At 40.2% G+C, this 16,921-nt stretch overlaps 1 protein-coding gene across 1 annotated transcript in view; it reads left to right on the top strand.

The window, feature by feature from the left end:
* The window catches only part of LOC101589622 (nuclear RNA export factor 2-like), a 21,115-nt gene extending 13,167 nt beyond the window's left edge, over positions 1-7,948 (top strand). Inside the window, exons 9-19 of the mRNA XM_023703474.1 lie at positions 227-267; positions 491-559; positions 633-688; positions 829-936; positions 1,056-1,114; positions 1,230-1,345; positions 1,439-1,481; positions 2,084-2,156; positions 2,669-2,851; positions 7,505-7,565; positions 7,919-7,948. Of these exons, the coding sequence (XP_023559242.1) occupies positions 227-267; positions 491-559; positions 633-688; positions 829-936; positions 1,056-1,114; positions 1,230-1,345; positions 1,439-1,481; positions 2,084-2,156; positions 2,669-2,851; positions 7,505-7,565; positions 7,919-7,948 (839 nt within the window). The remainder of the gene's footprint in view (positions 1-226; positions 268-490; positions 560-632; positions 689-828; positions 937-1,055; positions 1,115-1,229; positions 1,346-1,438; positions 1,482-2,083; positions 2,157-2,668; positions 2,852-7,504; positions 7,566-7,918) is intronic.
* The last annotated feature ends 8,973 nt before the right edge of the window (positions 7,949-16,921 follow it).

Below are 16,921 nucleotides of genomic sequence, written 5' to 3'. Positions count from 1 at the left end.
GAGTCAAGAGGAGACAGGCTGAGCAGGGCGGAACTGACAATCATTCTAATTGAATTTGTTTTGGATAGTGCCATCCTGGATTATTTCCCGAAGTTGTTACGTCTGGTGAGTACCTAGCTCTGTCATCACCCCCTCTTTCTCTCATACATGACCTCCATCCATGCCTGCGTACCCCTTGGCCTTGTTCCTCATTTACACATTTGCATTGCTGCCTCATCTGTTTCAGAGGATGTGGCTTCCCGAGGAAGGCCTGAATGTTCTCCCGCAGTAACATGTCTGTGAGCACACGTGAACACACATGTGCACACAAAGCCTGCATATTCTGGTGTAGATTTCCAGGACCCCATGACAGGTGCCTACTGGAACATCCCCCGTGGAGTTTGAGGTCCATTTCCTAGCCTAGCTCCTCACCCTCAGGCTTTTTCTTCTCTTTGGTCGTCCAGTGCCATGAATGTGCTTTCCACTGGTGATTTTCTCTTTCCTTCTGTAGGATGGCCAGGATTTATGCTCACCAAATGTCACTGACTTTGATCTTCCCAAGTCAGTAGAGTGCTGCAAGGTGAGGAAGAAGGATGAAGAGAGATTTTCAGTTGTGGGGGAGGTCATAAACTAAAGATGATTTGGTCTTCTAGGAAGTATATGAAGGATATGAGACCTTGAAGAATCTGATTCTGCAGTTCCTGCAGGAGTAAGATGCCCTGGCACCACAAGGATGGGGAGGCCTGAGATGGGATGGGCTACCTTAGCACATGTGTGAACCTAGGGCCTCTCAGGTCTCACTGGGGATACTGAGCACAGAGATGGCCTGTCCCCTTTGCTCCCCTGCAGGTATTATTTGATCTATGACTATGGAGATCGACGGGGTCTCCTTAATGTTTACCATGAAGAGGCCTGCTTCTCTCTGACCATTCCCCTAAAGCCTGAGGATCGAGATACGTGAGTATCATAGCTCAGACTCTGTTTGGGCTGTGTGGCTTCCCCAGCAGACAAGGCCCAGCTCCTGGAAATACATGTTAGGCTGGACCACCACCTCTTGTGCCCCTCTCCCTCCACAGGACTAACTTGCATGAGTACACCAAGTATAGCAGGAATGTGAAGAACATCAAAGAGCCCTGTAAGTGTGTGAGGGGAGGGCTTTGAAGAGTAAGGCTATGTGAGGGTGCCAGTTACAGGACCAAAGGGACAGGATATTCCATTTTGCTGAACTTATCTCCTGCTCTTTTGTGTAGCCATAATCAGAATGCTGCTGAAGTATGGAAAAAGTGACATTGTAGACTCCCTCAGTCTATTGCCCAGAACTCAGCATGACTATGATAATTTCATGGTGGATATGTTTCTCCAGACGGTAAGCACCTGCTTCCTCACCGGGAAGGACCACAAAGTTGGAGACAACAGGAAGTTAAACAGGACCCTGAGCTGCTCTTTTGTCCCCTTTCAGGAAAAAATGCTCTGCTTTTCTGTCCATGGAGTGTTCAAAGAAAGTAAGTGTGTGTATAGTATCCCCTGTCCAGATATCTGCTGCTCTTGCTCCCTGTGTGGGGACCCTCTCAGAAGTCTCCCAGCCTTCCTGATTCTATGCCTGTCCTTCCTGCCCCTCCATCCCTCTGTGTTTTCTGTCTTCACAAAACACCCTAGTCTGACCTAGATGTATGCCTCTCTGCCCTGCAGCTCAGTCATTAGGGAGACGGGTCGGGGAGTTGGATGTTTCCCCTCCCAGGTCCTTCCTCCATGACCATGGGCATCGCCTTAACCTCTGCATTCCCTCTCTTTGCAAAGAGAGACATTAGTACCCATTTCTCAGGCAGATATGAGGTGGGAGTCAAGTGAACTCTTGCTGTAGTTTTCATGCTGTTTTTCACATTTAAAGTGGTATTCCCCCAAAAATGTTAGGGGACCCATCTCTGGTACAGGATTGCTTCTACTGTTGCCTCCCCATTTCCACCACATCTTCTGGACTTCAGATGATCAACTGTTCGGGTCCTGCCCCTTTCAGTGTAATGATCTGATTGCTGAATGTTGTGTGTGTCAGTGAGTGAAAAATGGGCAACTCTTAAGTGGGTATTTCTGTTTGTTGTCATTGAAGTACATGGAAAGTCTCAGGGATTTGTTCGTGCCTTCACCCGGACTTTCATTGCTACTCCTGGCAAGAGTACCTGGTAAGTGTTGTGTTGTATATGCGAACACCCCCCTCAAGCCTGGGGCTAGTGTTGCAGTGTGGTTGTACAATCCTCCTTAAATATTCTTGATATAATGAAAGGTAACCAGGTATACCCAAGGATGAGTCTAGCTTAATATGTTGAGTGAAGGCTATAGAATTGGAACATCTGTTCCTGACCCCAAATCTCACCAGCTCTGTCCTTGGTCCAATTACTTGATTGCTCTGTGACTGGGATCTTTCTCTGACTATAGGGATAAGAACAGTCAGATCCGTGAGCTGCTGTATATTAAGAATGCTTTGGGGTTAAATGTAGATGTGCAGTGAAGTAGGTAGCTATCTTCCCCAACGTGATGCTCTATGGGTAACAGCCACACAATCTGGGAGCCAGGTACAATATGGGCGATATGGAAGAAATGCCATTGCTGTGTGGCAGTTATTCTAAAGGATTTTGTTGTTGGTAGGACGGCTTGTCCACCTATTCAGTTGATCCCAGGTCTATTTTCCCTCCAGTCTGTGCATTGTGAACGACCACCTGCTCCTGAGGAATGTTCCCCCTGAGGCGATCCATCGTGCCTTATCCCTGACCATGGCAATGCCCTGCTGCAGCTCCATGTCCACCCTCACCCCGGATCATCTGGCAATGGTGCAGGCTTTCTCCATGCAATCGAGAATGAAACTCGAGTGGTCTCAGAAGTGAGTGCTGGGTCATATCTTTGAGTATCATGTAGTTGAACAAGCAGGAGAATGAATTATGGATACCCACATGAGGTGTGGGGAAAGAGCCATGTGGATCTTTTGTGTCCCCAACACATGGGTCCATGAAAAGGCCATCATGCTTTTATACTGATGCATGGAAAGAGTTTCTGAAACAGTGTGATCCTCAAATGACAATGGCTTTTGTAATGGCTTATTTCTGGATGTCCCCGCAAAGCCTCTGCACTCACAGCACATAGGTGAGGATTTGCGGAGGTGACTGGGGCATGGGGGTGCAATACTAGCTCACCAGTGTATGTCACTGCTTTAGTCCACTGGTGGGTTGACTATCTGGGATGATGTGAGGAGAGCAAGCCAGGTCTGAAGTGGTATGTCCCTGTGGGAGAATGCCATGAGCTCCTTCTTCTCTGCATTGCCACCCTGCCTTGGAGCCAGCTAACTGTGGTTTGAAAACTACACACTGTAAGCCAAGGAAAATGTTTCCGCCTTCCATTTTTTATTTTTATTTTTATTTATTTTCCTCCTTTGTGAATGTTGGGCATTTTGTCATAGTGATGAGAAAGTATAAAAGCCACTTTCGTATGGAAATCCAAATGAATCCTTAAGTACAAGATGCTAGAACTAAAATGTTCAGCAAGTTTGCCACATATGTAACTGATGTATGAGTTTATTTTGATGTCTTTGTACTTGCACTGAACAATTCGGAAATGAAGTTAAAGAACAAATAGATTCACAATAGGGTCAAGAGGAGTAAATCTCTTGAGAGAAAAAAAATAAAGCGGGCCAACCGTTAACACTCTGACAACTGCAGAATGTGGCTGAAACATGTTAAAGAAGGTCTGAACAGGGAAATGCATGTCATGTTCATTGGTTGAAGACTTGATGTGATTAAGATTTATTACACTGCCTCGTGGAATCTTGAGATGCAACACACTTCCTGTCAAAATGCTGGAGGCTTCTTCACAGAAAGTTTGAATGTCTTCTTAAGCTTCAAATGGAAGTGCAGTGGACCTGCAACAGCCAAAGCTATCTTGAAAGAGCCGATTGAAGATAGCAGATTCACACTTCTGGACTTCAGAACCTGCTGTAAAGCTTCAGTGAACAAGCTGTGTGTTAGTGTGTGTGGACAGGCACAGGAGTCTACAAGATGTAACTGAATAGTTCCTTTGCTGACCAGATACTCACATTTATGTTTGATGGATTATTGTCCAGACTGCCAAAAAATCCCATTTAGGGGAAAATGTGGTCTTTGAACAAACAGTAGTTGATACCCAGTTACAAAATAGTGATTTTTTTTAGACACCACACCCAAATAATCGGAACATACACAAATATTGATAGAAAATGAGCTACTTTTTTTTTTGATTTAAGATCTTTTATTAGGAGATGAGGAAGAAGAAATGAAGTCCAAATAGGTACATGCCTACATTCTTTCCTAAACAAAATATATGAAATAGTGCAAGAGTAATGATGAGAAAATCCATAGAATAAAAAAGCTAAAATAATCTAGTGATACATTTAAGATTAAGTAACATTTGAAATGCAAAAACAGTGTTGGCCATGGTGGCACACACCGGTAATCCCAGTGCTAAGGGTGCTCATACAGGAGGATCACTATGAGTCTGAACTTCATATAAGACCCTCTGTAAAATAAAAGCTTCCAAAAAAATAACAACTACAAGTATAAAACCCAAAAAAGAAAATGTGAATTTAAAGTCTTCATGACTTTAAATTAAAACAATAATTTCTTATATATGACAACAAAGCCATGAGCAAAAAAGAGAAATAACTTAGAATATATTATTTTTTATTATCTTTTCTGTTTACTTTTGTCTTGTTTTCTTGTTTTTGACACAGAATTTTTCATGTAAGAGAAACGTGAAATGTTTAAACTTCTGTGTCTGTGTTTACTTAACATTGTGGCCTCAAGTGTTACCCATTTTCCTTCTTATGGCAAACTAGTAAAAGAGAAAGAGAAAAATATTCTAATCCAGCACATGCAATGTATCTAACTTGACTTAGTCCAATTGTCTTACATGTTTTATATGTTCTTGATACTAGTAGTCTAGTTTTTATTCTGTATGTATGATAGTTAACTTTATAGAATCTTAAAAATAAATCAGTTTGACGCTGGAAAAATAAAGATTGGCGGAGAAGAGGGCAAAAAGAAGTAAATGAAATGTGCTGTGTACATGTGCCAGTCCCCTGTGGTGAAGAAAAAGATGTAATGCAAGCATGTACTAAGAAAAGGAAAGAAAACAATTCCAGAATAAACTCAACGATACAATATCCAGGTTCGAAAAGTGAGTGGAAATCTAGCTGTCCTATATCACCTGAAAAACAAAACTCAGCTTCTGAAATGAAATTTATTGGTACATTTTAGATACACATAAAGATCACATCATCAGAGGAAATTGTACCTGTACATGATATATTTTGATTCTTCTTTTCTTTCCTGTTCTCTCTCTTCCTTTGAACCCCTGTTCCACCCCCCATTTACAAAGTACTGTTTCTCTTTTATCCCTTTTTAATCATTACTTTTTATTTTGCCTTCCTTCCGTACACCTTCACCTTTCTAGTTCCTCTTTTCTTATGAACAGGTTCTTTCCATTTTGCACTATCTATTGACTTTCATTTTCTCACACCAGGGTGAGTATGAAAAGTTGAAACATGTCATTCCTATGTAGTTCACTTAAGTATATGGTTTCAAGTTGCATCCATTTAGCAACAAATGTCTTAGGTTTATCCTTCCTTATGGCAGAATAGTACCCTATTGTATTGAAAGACAACATCTTGTATATTCATTCCTCAGTGGATGAATATTTGGGTTGTTTCCAAGATTTAGCTATTATAAGCTGTGCTGCTATAATCATGGATGCACATATATCACTGTAGTATGGTGTTTTTAATTCCTCAGGTTAGATATCCATCAGGGAAATAGCTGGGTCGAATATGACCTCTAATTGCAGTTTGGTGATGAGGAATCTCTACCCAGCTTTCCATAGTGGTTGCACCATTCTACACTCCCATCAACAGGAGAAGGGTTCTATTTCTGTCCAGTGTTTGTTATTGGTTGAGTTTTTCATGATAGCCATTCTTTCTGTAGATAAAATTTGAGTATTATTTTGATTTGAATCCTTCAAATGACCTGACATGTTGAAACTTTTTTCATACTTTTATTGGCCATTTGTATTTCTTCATCTGAGAAGTTTGTATTTGTCTCAGATGCCCATTTTTTGGAAAGTCTCTGGTGTGGATACACACAGTGGCTCTGGCAGGAACAGTGACAACTGGGCTGTAAAACTGATTTTATAGCATAAAAAGAAAAAAATAGGAAAAATGGCTTTTGTCAAATTTGGAAGCTATTGTATATTGAAGGGCACCAACCGAGAAGGTGCAAAGCCAAATGCCAGAATGATCGAACCCAAATCTCACAGGAATACACGATGAACTCTTAAAATCTAACAGTAAAAAGACAAGCAACCCAATTGAACCATGAGAAGAGGACTTGAATTGACATTTCTCCGGTGATACACATCCAGCTAACAGGCACAAGAAAAATATGTCATCAACACTGTTCATTAGGGAAGTGCAAATCAAAGCCAAGTTGCTGCATCCAGTCTACTACAATGGCTATAAACAAAAAAACAAAAAGGTCACAGGTCTCAGCGAGCTTGTGGGGAATTTGGAAATCTTGTGTAAAGCTTGTAGAATATACAATTGAGGAGTTACTGGGGCAAACACTCTGCCAGTTCCCCTAAAAATTAAACATGGAGTTAACCGTTTCACCCATTAATCCTGCTCCTCTGAGTATACACTGTGACCATGAAAATGTGTTCACTCTAAAAACCACTAATACTTAAAATGGACACAAAATGGAAGTGACACACATCGTCTAGGTGATGAGTGGAAGGAACCAATGCAGAACATACAAACAGTTGGATACTATTTAGTCCTCAAAAAGAATGCAGTTCTGATGCATGCTATGACAGGAGAAATTTGAAAACAGAATTCTCTGTAAGAGAGACCAATTTCAAAGGGCACATACTGTATGACTGCATGTATATGAAATGGCCAGAACAGACACATCCATAGAGAACAAAAAGGAGAGGAGAAAGACAGGGGTTGCCAACTGTCTGGCAACAGTTCTGACAGTTCAACAGTTCTGTGCAAAGTGGAAAAATAGGGAAAGATCTCTAATGGTAAGCAGTTTATTTTGAGTTGATATGTTTTGGAATTGGACAGGTGGGATCTCATGAACATATGAGGAAAGCAAACCTTAGTTCTTCATACTACAGTATGTGTTCTGTATGCCAATCTTGGAATGGTTGGAGGAAATTTAGTTCTTAATTTCTATTTGTCATTTATTTAAGCATCGTTTTATTGTTATGTATTAAGTTCCTTAACTGTTGTGAAACCTCTTGGTTTTCTGCTTTTAATTCTAGTGGCCTGAATATTAGTGACAGATGTTTTGATTTTCACATTCTTGTATCTTCATCATAAATATTGTCATTCTGGAATATGTAGCAGCAAAAGATCAGCCTAGGTTAAGATTGACATCTTAACCACTGTGTGGCCAGTGTGTCTGTGCTGAGGTGGTGAGGAGAATAACCTATACTTCTCCCAATCCAGGTGTCTTGAGGACAATCAGTGGGACTACTCCAGAGCTGCTGAGGTCTTCATAATGCTCCAGGTGAGTTTAGAGAATAAAGTGAAAGGTGGATGCTCTGGGCCTTCATGAAGGTAGAGGCTGGGGTGGCCCGGGAATGGAATTCAGGGCTTCTGGCCCTTCTGACATTCCAACTCCTTCCCTGCAGACCCAGCAAAAGATCCCAGCAGAAGCCTTCAAATAAATGGCCTGAAAGGAACCCTTGGATGTCTTATTGCTCTTCATCTAGCTTATTATTTCTCTATTACCAACCCATAATCACACCCCTGACTGGGGTTGGAGGTTTGACTCACCATGAATCCAAGGTTAATTTGTAGGCCAAGCGACAATAATCATCCAAATGGCCAGTTGTTCTTTGTGTGTTATTTCCATTCCAGATGGCTGTTTATGTTCACAATAAAAAGTAGCATTGGAGGTTGCATATTGTGTGTCCTGCATTGCTCTTTCCCCTTCTCCAGCTGGGAGCCATCTGGGCCAGGAGCACAAGGCTCTGCATACCCCCACTCCCACCCTGCTTCTCCCTGACTGTCCTTAAAGCAGATCCACCAGGCTGTACCCTATAGGTACTTTGTGAAGAAATCTTCATAAGAAAGGACACGTGCTTCTTCCAGAGCCTGGCCTTTGGGAGGCCATGGGACTCTGTCAGGTGCTCTGCCCAGGATCCTACAGGAGCAGGCATATAAACTGGCACAACAGGAACTTCAAAAGGGATGACTCCTGGCTAGTAGGGACTGTAAGAAGAAGGAAGGATGGTGAGGGCACACAGATACTTCTTCTTATTCCTCACTAGTCTTTTGAGCATTTTCATACAGCATATACCGTGATCAGTGTTCTGACTTGCACCCAGCTGCATGGGAAATGGGCCTTTTCCAAGCTCTCTGCAGGCTTCCATCTGTGCTTGCACGCACTGCTGCACCTGTGCCCCTTCCAGAAGGTGCTCCGTGAGACCTCTCGAGCTAGCAGTCTGCAGGGGAAAGAAGTCAGGTGGTCTTTGCAGACCATCTCTCACAGAGAGCTGATGCCAAATGCTTGCTTGTTTGCTATGTCCTTGACAACTTCAGCCTTGAACTTTCACCTCCAAACAGCACCAGCAAATAGCATAGAATCTTGCTTTGCAGTTGGTTCTGTGAGCTCTTTCATAGCAAATCACTGGCAATTACCTGTTCTGAATTTCAGGTGAGAGTTGAAAAGGTAATCTGCACAATCTATGCTCTATGTTTTGCTAATGCATGCACTTCAGACAACAAGCAGGCATAGTCCTTGAAATGAAAATTATAGCGGTCCTGAGTTTTCAGTGTGTAATTATATACAGGTAGGCACAGTTGAAATATCAGCAGATGACACATTGTGCACGCACCGTTTTCTTTTGCAGAAGTAATTACCTAAGCACATGCCACTTTTCAATTCTTGATGGACATTTACGTCACAGAGTTGTAGGCTGGAGAGTCACTTTCTGACAAGAGATACTGAGGGGATTGGCGACTTGCCCTAAAGGATGACGTTAACATTGTGCTTCTCTTAGGGTCTCAGTGTTCAGGCACAAGCTCCTGTAATTCTCTTACATGAGCATCTTCTTACAAAGCTCAGCTCCATTCTGAGGAAAAGAAGCAGTCTCCCATGATGAGGCAAATAAATAATACACTTTCCAAGAGTATTTCTCAAACTGGATGGGGAGGCATCAGGTACATTTATTTACATTGCATATAAGTTCTGCAAGCCACACTTTGGAATCATTTGGAACGATGAATTCATGTATGCAAACCTAAATATGCACACACATCACAAGAATGGAATCGTCATGCTGACACATTTTGTATGCATTTCATCTGAGATGGACAAGTTTCTGACAGATTTTGATTATATCTTTTCATAATTATTCATCCATATCCATTTTACAAGTTCATTGTTTACACTCTGGCATTTCCATACACATATTTGTCACTCACTGATCATGTCCTTCATCCCCCTTCTCTCCTCCTAACCACGGACCCCATTTCCAATCTCTAAAAGCCACTTTGCTACCACAAATTATCTAGCCCCTCCCACACACACACATGCGCAAAACTATGTTACACTATTGGTGTGTTTGTGCATCTGATTTCATTCACTTAACATATGCTCTGTATAAAAAAAAAATCAGAAGTCTCTTGTGTTCAGAAGTGAGGCTTTGGCAAGGTGATTTGATCATGAGGATGCTGTACTCATGTATTGCTCAGTTCCTAGGTGAATGTGTGGTCGGTATCTGGAGCCAAAGTGGAGGAGGTGGCTGGGGATGTACTACCTTTGGAGGGATTCCTGCCAGTCTGGCTTTTCCTTCTCTCTGCTTCCTGACTGTCCTGCTTGAGCACCTTGCATTCCATCAGCGAAGCCATTTCTGCTTTGGGGCCAAGTACCCATGGACTGCACCCTGTAAAACTTGAAGCCTAATAAATATCTTCTCCTTTGGGTGGCAGTGTCAAGCATTTTGTCCCAGGGATGAAAAGCTGAAATGACACATGTTGCCCTCCAGAAGTATCCGTCTTTCTGTGAGTGACAGGATTTCATCCCTAGGACTGTATAAACTCTTTTTGGGTGTGTATAGGCTGTCTACACAAGGAGTGATCAAAACTTATAGTGTGTACTTAATTTTAAATTTTTTTTAAAAATTTTCTGTGTTGGAAGGGTCTACAGGGTGTTCAGAGTCTCACTAATAGAGTGGACTCATAGTTTCACCTCCCAGATGCTGGGATTACAGGCACGTGTCACCACACCCAGTTTCAGTTTCCATCTAAGCATGCCATGGGGGCAGGGCCAGCATGGCAGGCCTGGGGAGTGAACCCCTGGCTCTGCCTGCTTGTAGGTGCTTTAATCTGTTGAGTTATTTGGCCAGCCCTAAAGTTGAGAAGAATTTTTTTTGTTTTTGGACGGCTCAAGCTGCCTTAGGGAGGGAGTGGTAAGGCACATGGAGCTGGGGATTGAATGTTGGTCCCTTGCACCTGACTGGGTTTGCTGGAACAAGCACTTAAACAACTGAGCTAACCTGCAAGCTCGCTGTACTTAATTTTAAAATAATTTCCCACATTAAAAGGCAGGTTACCATTAGTCCTTCTCCACATGTTATGTCTTGCTAACAAACACTCTGATATCACCATTCTTGATACTTTCTGAAACAGGTCTGGAAGTCCTCTTTCTGAGTGCCTTTTGTTGTGCTCCCATGGCAACTCTAGAATGCACTAAACACATTTATTTTCATTATCATTTTGACTTTATGAAAGAGCCAGAAGTCTTACAGTGACATCTGGTGCATAAAGTGGGTAAGTACAAACCGTGTTTCTAGGAGCCTCCTTTCTGTTGGAGCATTCAGCACATTTTTTTTTCATCCCACCTAGTACACATGTAAGAGGATTCAGGAGCTATTCCAGAAAATTGCAGGTATGGTGCATTAAGTGTGCTTGAAGCCAGGAAGAATATTTGGGTGGCGGATTAAGGCAAGGTGTCTTTCACTGTAGTAAGTTTGAAAAATAAATATGTTCACTCTACTTTTTAATCAGCCCTTGTATATTATAATTGGTATTCATATGGTATGATTGCTGCTAGGTATATTATGGTATATATATGACATATAGTCTGTATTACTCTATATATGTGGAACCATATATCACATATATATGGTATATTATTAAAATATATGTACACAGCCAAACAGCGCACCCACAGTATTTTATTTTCTGTTGATGTGTCAAGAGGCAGCTAGGTTGATTGCATCTCTGCACTATCATGAATAGGGCTACAGTAAACATGGTGACTTCATTTCCTTCAGGAGTAAACCTTGGACTCATACTGCTGAATCATATGGTCGTGTTTTTTCAGTAATATTCATATCATACTCTAATGGTTGTATAATGTACAGTGTGCACTGCCACCCCCAGTGCATCTGTTTTCCCTTTTCTTCAGAATTTTATTTTATTGTTGTTTTTATTTTTGTAATAGCCACTCTAACTGGCATGAGATGAAATGTCAATGCAGTTTTGATTTAATTTCCTTGATGGCAAGTATATAGAGCATATATTCATATAGTTATTGTCCATTTGTATTTCTTCTTCTACGGACTGCCTCCGGATCATTTGCTGATTCTGATTGGACCACTTACATTTGGTAGTTGCTGTTATTTCTTGTGTGTGTTCCTTATATATTCTGGATATTAATCCTCTGTCAGATGAACAGCCGGGAAAGACTTTTCTCCCAGTCTGAGATTTTCTCTGCAGTTTGTCATTTGTTTCCTTTGCCCCGTAGAAGTTTTTAAAATTTGACCTGATTCTATTCGTCAATTCTTTTTTTTGTCCCTGAACTATTGGAGTCCTATGCAGGAAATCACAGCCAGTGCCAATATCGTAAGGGGCTTTCGTCTACAGTTTTCCTATACTTTTTCAACAATTCCAGGTCATAGCATTAAGGCTTTGGATGCATTTTGAATTAATATTTATACCATGTGAGAGATAGGGGTTAGTTTCAGTCTTCTATGCATGGATATCCAGTTTTCCCAGCACTATTTATTGAAGAAGCCATCCTTACTCCAATATATTATTTGAGCACCAATGCTGACACTTCACTGATTGAAGATGTGTAGATATGTGAATTTCTGGATCTTCAGTTCTGCTCCATTGATCTGTGTGGTTTTTGATAATAGTACTACACTGTTTTTGTTGCTATGGCTCTATAAAATCTTTTGAAATAAGGTGTTGTGATACCTCCAGATTTCCTTTCTTCATGATTGTTTTGGCTATAAGGGCTCTTTCTCGCTTCCATATGAAGTATAGGATTCTTTTTAATGGCTCTGTGAAGAAAGCCATTAGTATTTTGAGGAGGGTTGCATTGGATCTATGGGTCATTTTTGAAAGTAGGTCTATATTTGTTTATTATTTTTTTAATGAGCAGAATATATTTATTGAGAGAAAGAAAGCTCCTGTCCAAGAGAGGGACAGGAGAGGGGCCCGAGAGGATAGTTCCCCCAAGTAGGTCTATATTTACAATATCATTCTTTTAATATAGGATCACAGAAGACCTTTCCATATTCTGGCATCTTTTTCCATTTCTTTCTTCACTGTTTTATAATTTTCACTGTAGTGGCGTTTCATAAACTTACTGAGTTTTTCTCTTACAAATGTTTATTATCTTTTGATGTAGTTATTAATGGAATTTCTTGATTTCTTCTGTGGTGAGTTCATTGTTTTGTGTGTGAAAGTCACTGATTTTTATATATTAATTTTATATCCTACTTTGCCTAATTTATCAGTTTTACCAGTTATTTTGGGATTCCTTAGGACTTTCTCTATATAATATGATATCATGAGCAGTGGTAATTTGATTACTTCCTCTTGCATACTTTTTATTTCCATTCAAACTTTAGCTGTGGCTAAATTTTCTAATATAATAACTAAAGGAGGCAAGTATGAATATCACTCGTCTCTTCCTGAATTTACAGTAAGTGCTTTCCCAGTTTTCTGCACTCAGTGAGATGTTTACTATGAGTAGATCCTGTATGTTAACCCTTTGCAATATTTACTTATGCCCCTTCTTTTTCTAAATATATTCATTGATTTTCTTGAAAATTAATTTGATTTTCATCTTTTGCTGCATCTGTTGCAGCAATTATATCCTTTTATGATTCTTTTTCTTCGTATGTTGCATTACATTTATTGATTTACATGTGCTAAACTGTTTTAGATACCTCATGATCTTTTGGTGTTGTTTTGAATAAGACTTCCATGTATTTCATTGAGGAAGTTTGCATCTGTTGTCCTCAGAGATATTAATCTACAGTTTTCTTCATTGTTGTGTCCTTACCAGGGTTTGGTTGCAGGATAACACTGACTTTGTAGAATGAATTTGCATGGGTTTCTTCTCTTTATACGTGTGGAATAGTTTGAGAAAAATTGGTGTTAGCTCTTTTCAAAGGTTTGTACAATTAAGCAGTGAAAACATCTTGTCTGGCGCTTTTGATCATTTGGAGCTTTTCATTACTGTTTTAATTTCATTGTTATTAATCTATTTAAGTTTTCTGCATCCTGTCTGCTCAGTTTTGATGGTCACTCGTATGTGTGGAGAAAGTTGGCAGTTTCTCCTGAATTTGCTAATTTATTGGTATCTATATTTAAAACTAATACCCCCGATCTTTTCAGTTTCAGTGGAATGTGTTGTAATGTCTCCTGTTTCAACTATAATTTTATTTACTTGTAATTTTTATTTACTAGTCACTCACTTTCTTCAGGTTAGTTTAGTTTGGGACAGCTTTGTCAATTTTACTTATCTTGTAAAGGAACCAACATTTCATTTTCTTGATCCTTTCTTTCTTTTAGTCTCTCTTTCATGTGTTTCAGCTCTTACCATTTTTTATTTCTTTCCTTCAGCTAATTTGGAGTCTTGGTAGTTCATGTTTTTGTAATACCTTAGAAGAATCGTGACTGTTTCAATGAATTCTCCTTCCTTCCTTCCTTTCTTTTTTTTTCTTTCACCTTCTTTCCTTTTTTGTTTCTTTTTATTTTTGATACTCATTGCAGTAAGCTCTTTATTAGCACAGACTTGGTATATCCTGAATTGTGTATTTTCTGCTTCAATTCTCATTTGATTTAAAGAATTTTGAAATTTCTTCCTTGATTTCTTTAATGATCCTCTCTTGATCAATAGTGTGTTGTTCAATTGATGCATTTTGTATTATTTCTGCAATTTCTCTTGCTGTCAATTTCCAGTTTCAATTCACTGAGACCAGAAGAGATACAAGAAATTACTTCAATTTTTTTGTGCATTTTTAAGCATTTGTTTTGACTTCATAAATGGTACATTTGTGAAAAATGTTTTATTTATTTGTTTATGTATTTATTTCATACAGGGTCTCACTATGCGGCTTGGACTCCTAGTCATCCTTCTGTCTCAGCCTCCCCAGGACTGGGATTACAGGCATGCACCACCATACCTGGTTTTGGTGCTTTGCAAGGCATACCCAGGGTTCCAGTGCCAGTACAGCATGTGGTCCTGGGGATCAAACCGGGGTCCTTGCTATTGCAGACAGGTGCTTAAACTGCTGGTCTGTCTCCCCAGACCAGGAAAATGTTTTGTATGATGATGAAAAATGTGTATTCTCCAGCTTGGTGTATGGAATATTCTGTAAATGTCCATTAATTCATTGGGTCTATTGTGTAATTAACTAACTCAGATTTTCTTGTTGAATTTTTTTGTCTAGATGGTCTGTCGGTGAGAGTGGGATATTGAATATTCCAGTGTTACTGCACTGGGATCTGCTTATTCCTTTAGATCTACGTGTGCTTCACAATGGGTGTTCTGACATTTGGGGAATATGCATTCGTAATCTTCATGTGCTTTTTATGAACTGTTCCCCTGATCGGTGTATATTGCCCTACTTCAGTCCTCTGACTGATTTAACCACAAAGCTTATTTTACCAGATATAAGAACTCCTGCTTACTTCTAGGTTCCTTTTACTTGGAATATCATTTTCCATCCTTTTGTTTTAAGTGGGTACATGTTTTGGTAGATGAGTTTCTTTCCATATTCTATGTTATTGTTTTCTCCTTCATTCACTTAGATATTTGATGGCTTACTGTGTTGATAATGTTCAGTATCTTTGTATTTCTCATTTGCATGTCAGTTCCTTTAATGCAATTTATTCTTTTACCTGCTCTCATAATTGTCTTTAATTGTTGATAATGTTCAGTATCTTTGTATTTCTCATTTGCATGTCAGTTCCTTTAATGCAATTTATTCTTTCACCTGCTCTCGTGTTTTTTCTTTTGAGTTTAGGATTCATTTAAATGTCCTCAGTGATGTTGGGCTAGTATTCATGAATTCCTTTAGTTTGTTCTTATCCTGGAAGTTCTTTTTTAAAAAACGTATTTGGTTGTTACAGGGTCTCACTACATAGCTTGGTCTCATAGCTAGTCTCCTGTTTTCAGCCTCCCCAGTGCTGGGATTACAGGCATACATCACTATGTCTGGACCCTGTGACCCATTCAGCCCGCCTTGAGGGAGGGGCTGGCAAGACACGTGGTGATGGGGATCGAAAGTGGACCCTGCGCTTGCTCTTTAGTCCACTGAGCTATTTTGCGGTCCCTATCCTGAAAGTTCTTATTTATCATTTGATTCTGAAGGGTAACCTTGCTGGAGACAATGATCTTGGCATGCAGGTTTTTTTTTTCCTTCCAGGCCATGATATATGGGGCGTGACTGAAATATATAATGAGCATTTAGTTAAAACATATTACAGTAAAAGACACATTGCAATTGATCTGCCTTAAAATGTTCCCCCTCACTTTGAGCACTGTTAAGCTGTTATCATTGTGACATTTGCAGTCCTTTTTTTTTTGGAACTGAGGATTGAACTCAGTCCCTTGCGTTTGCCAGGGAAGCACTTACTCTACTGAGTCATCTCTCCAGCCCAGTCCACTTTCTTGAGTGTCTTTATGCAGAGCCATCAAAACTGGTGTGAATATTGCTTTTCAGTTCCCAGATAGGAAAGAGAACTTTTACAATGGAAGGTATCTCTTAGTGCACGAATTGTTGGCATCCCTTTTCATCATCCACATGCTACTCATTTTAGAGACATTGAGAGCACTGTAGTTGTATCCTGGAGGATTTCTCCTAGATTTTATAAGAAGTCCTGAAATGCCAAATAATGTGCCCATGTGAGATCAGTTCAAGAAGCTGTGAGACTGAAACCAAAAGTGTGATGTAGCCTTCTTGCAGTTAGTGATGCCTGAAATGGACCATTTCCAGAAGAGATCATGGGCTTTGGCATTGCCGCAGTTTTGAAGCAATGAGCACTGCAACTGACACTATTGTGCACGCAGGCTTTACCAGAAACTTTGGAGATCACACCTTTGTAGAGCTTTCCTCTGTTCCTTGACCTCGAGCTACAGGATTTAATATTTACCCGCAGCATGTTGGTCTCGCTTTGCTGATTCCTTTCTATCCTTTTGGAATGGGGATCTTTACCCTGTCACATTGTACACAGGCAGTTTCTCATTTTCTTTTCATTCTTTTCAGGGGTTTCCAGCTATGAGTTCATGTAGAATCCCAGAGGGAACTTTGAAGTTGGATTTTTTATAGTACTAGAACTCTTACAACTGTTATGATGCAGAGATGGGCTAAATACATTTTGTGTATCTTAGGGGCCAGTGACAGAATGTTAGTATTTAGATCTAGAAAATCCATCCAAACTCTCATGTGCTCAGATGTGGGTTTTGGCAAGGCCATTGAATCATGGGGACACTATATCCATCAGGAAATTCAGCACTAATGCGTTCAGTAGGTGGGGTGAACTTCTATGAGATCAGATCTGTTTGGAAGAGGTAGGTCACAGGAGGCTTGAGCAGGAAGGGTGCTATTCTCT

This window comes from Octodon degus, unplaced genomic scaffold (genome assembly GCF_000260255.1).
Source record: "Octodon degus isolate 3935 unplaced genomic scaffold, OctDeg1.0 scaffold00171, whole genome shotgun sequence".
In the NCBI taxonomy this organism is placed as follows: Eukaryota; Metazoa; Chordata; class Mammalia; order Rodentia; family Octodontidae; genus Octodon; species Octodon degus.
This window is presented reverse-complemented; position numbering and strand designations above follow the sequence as displayed.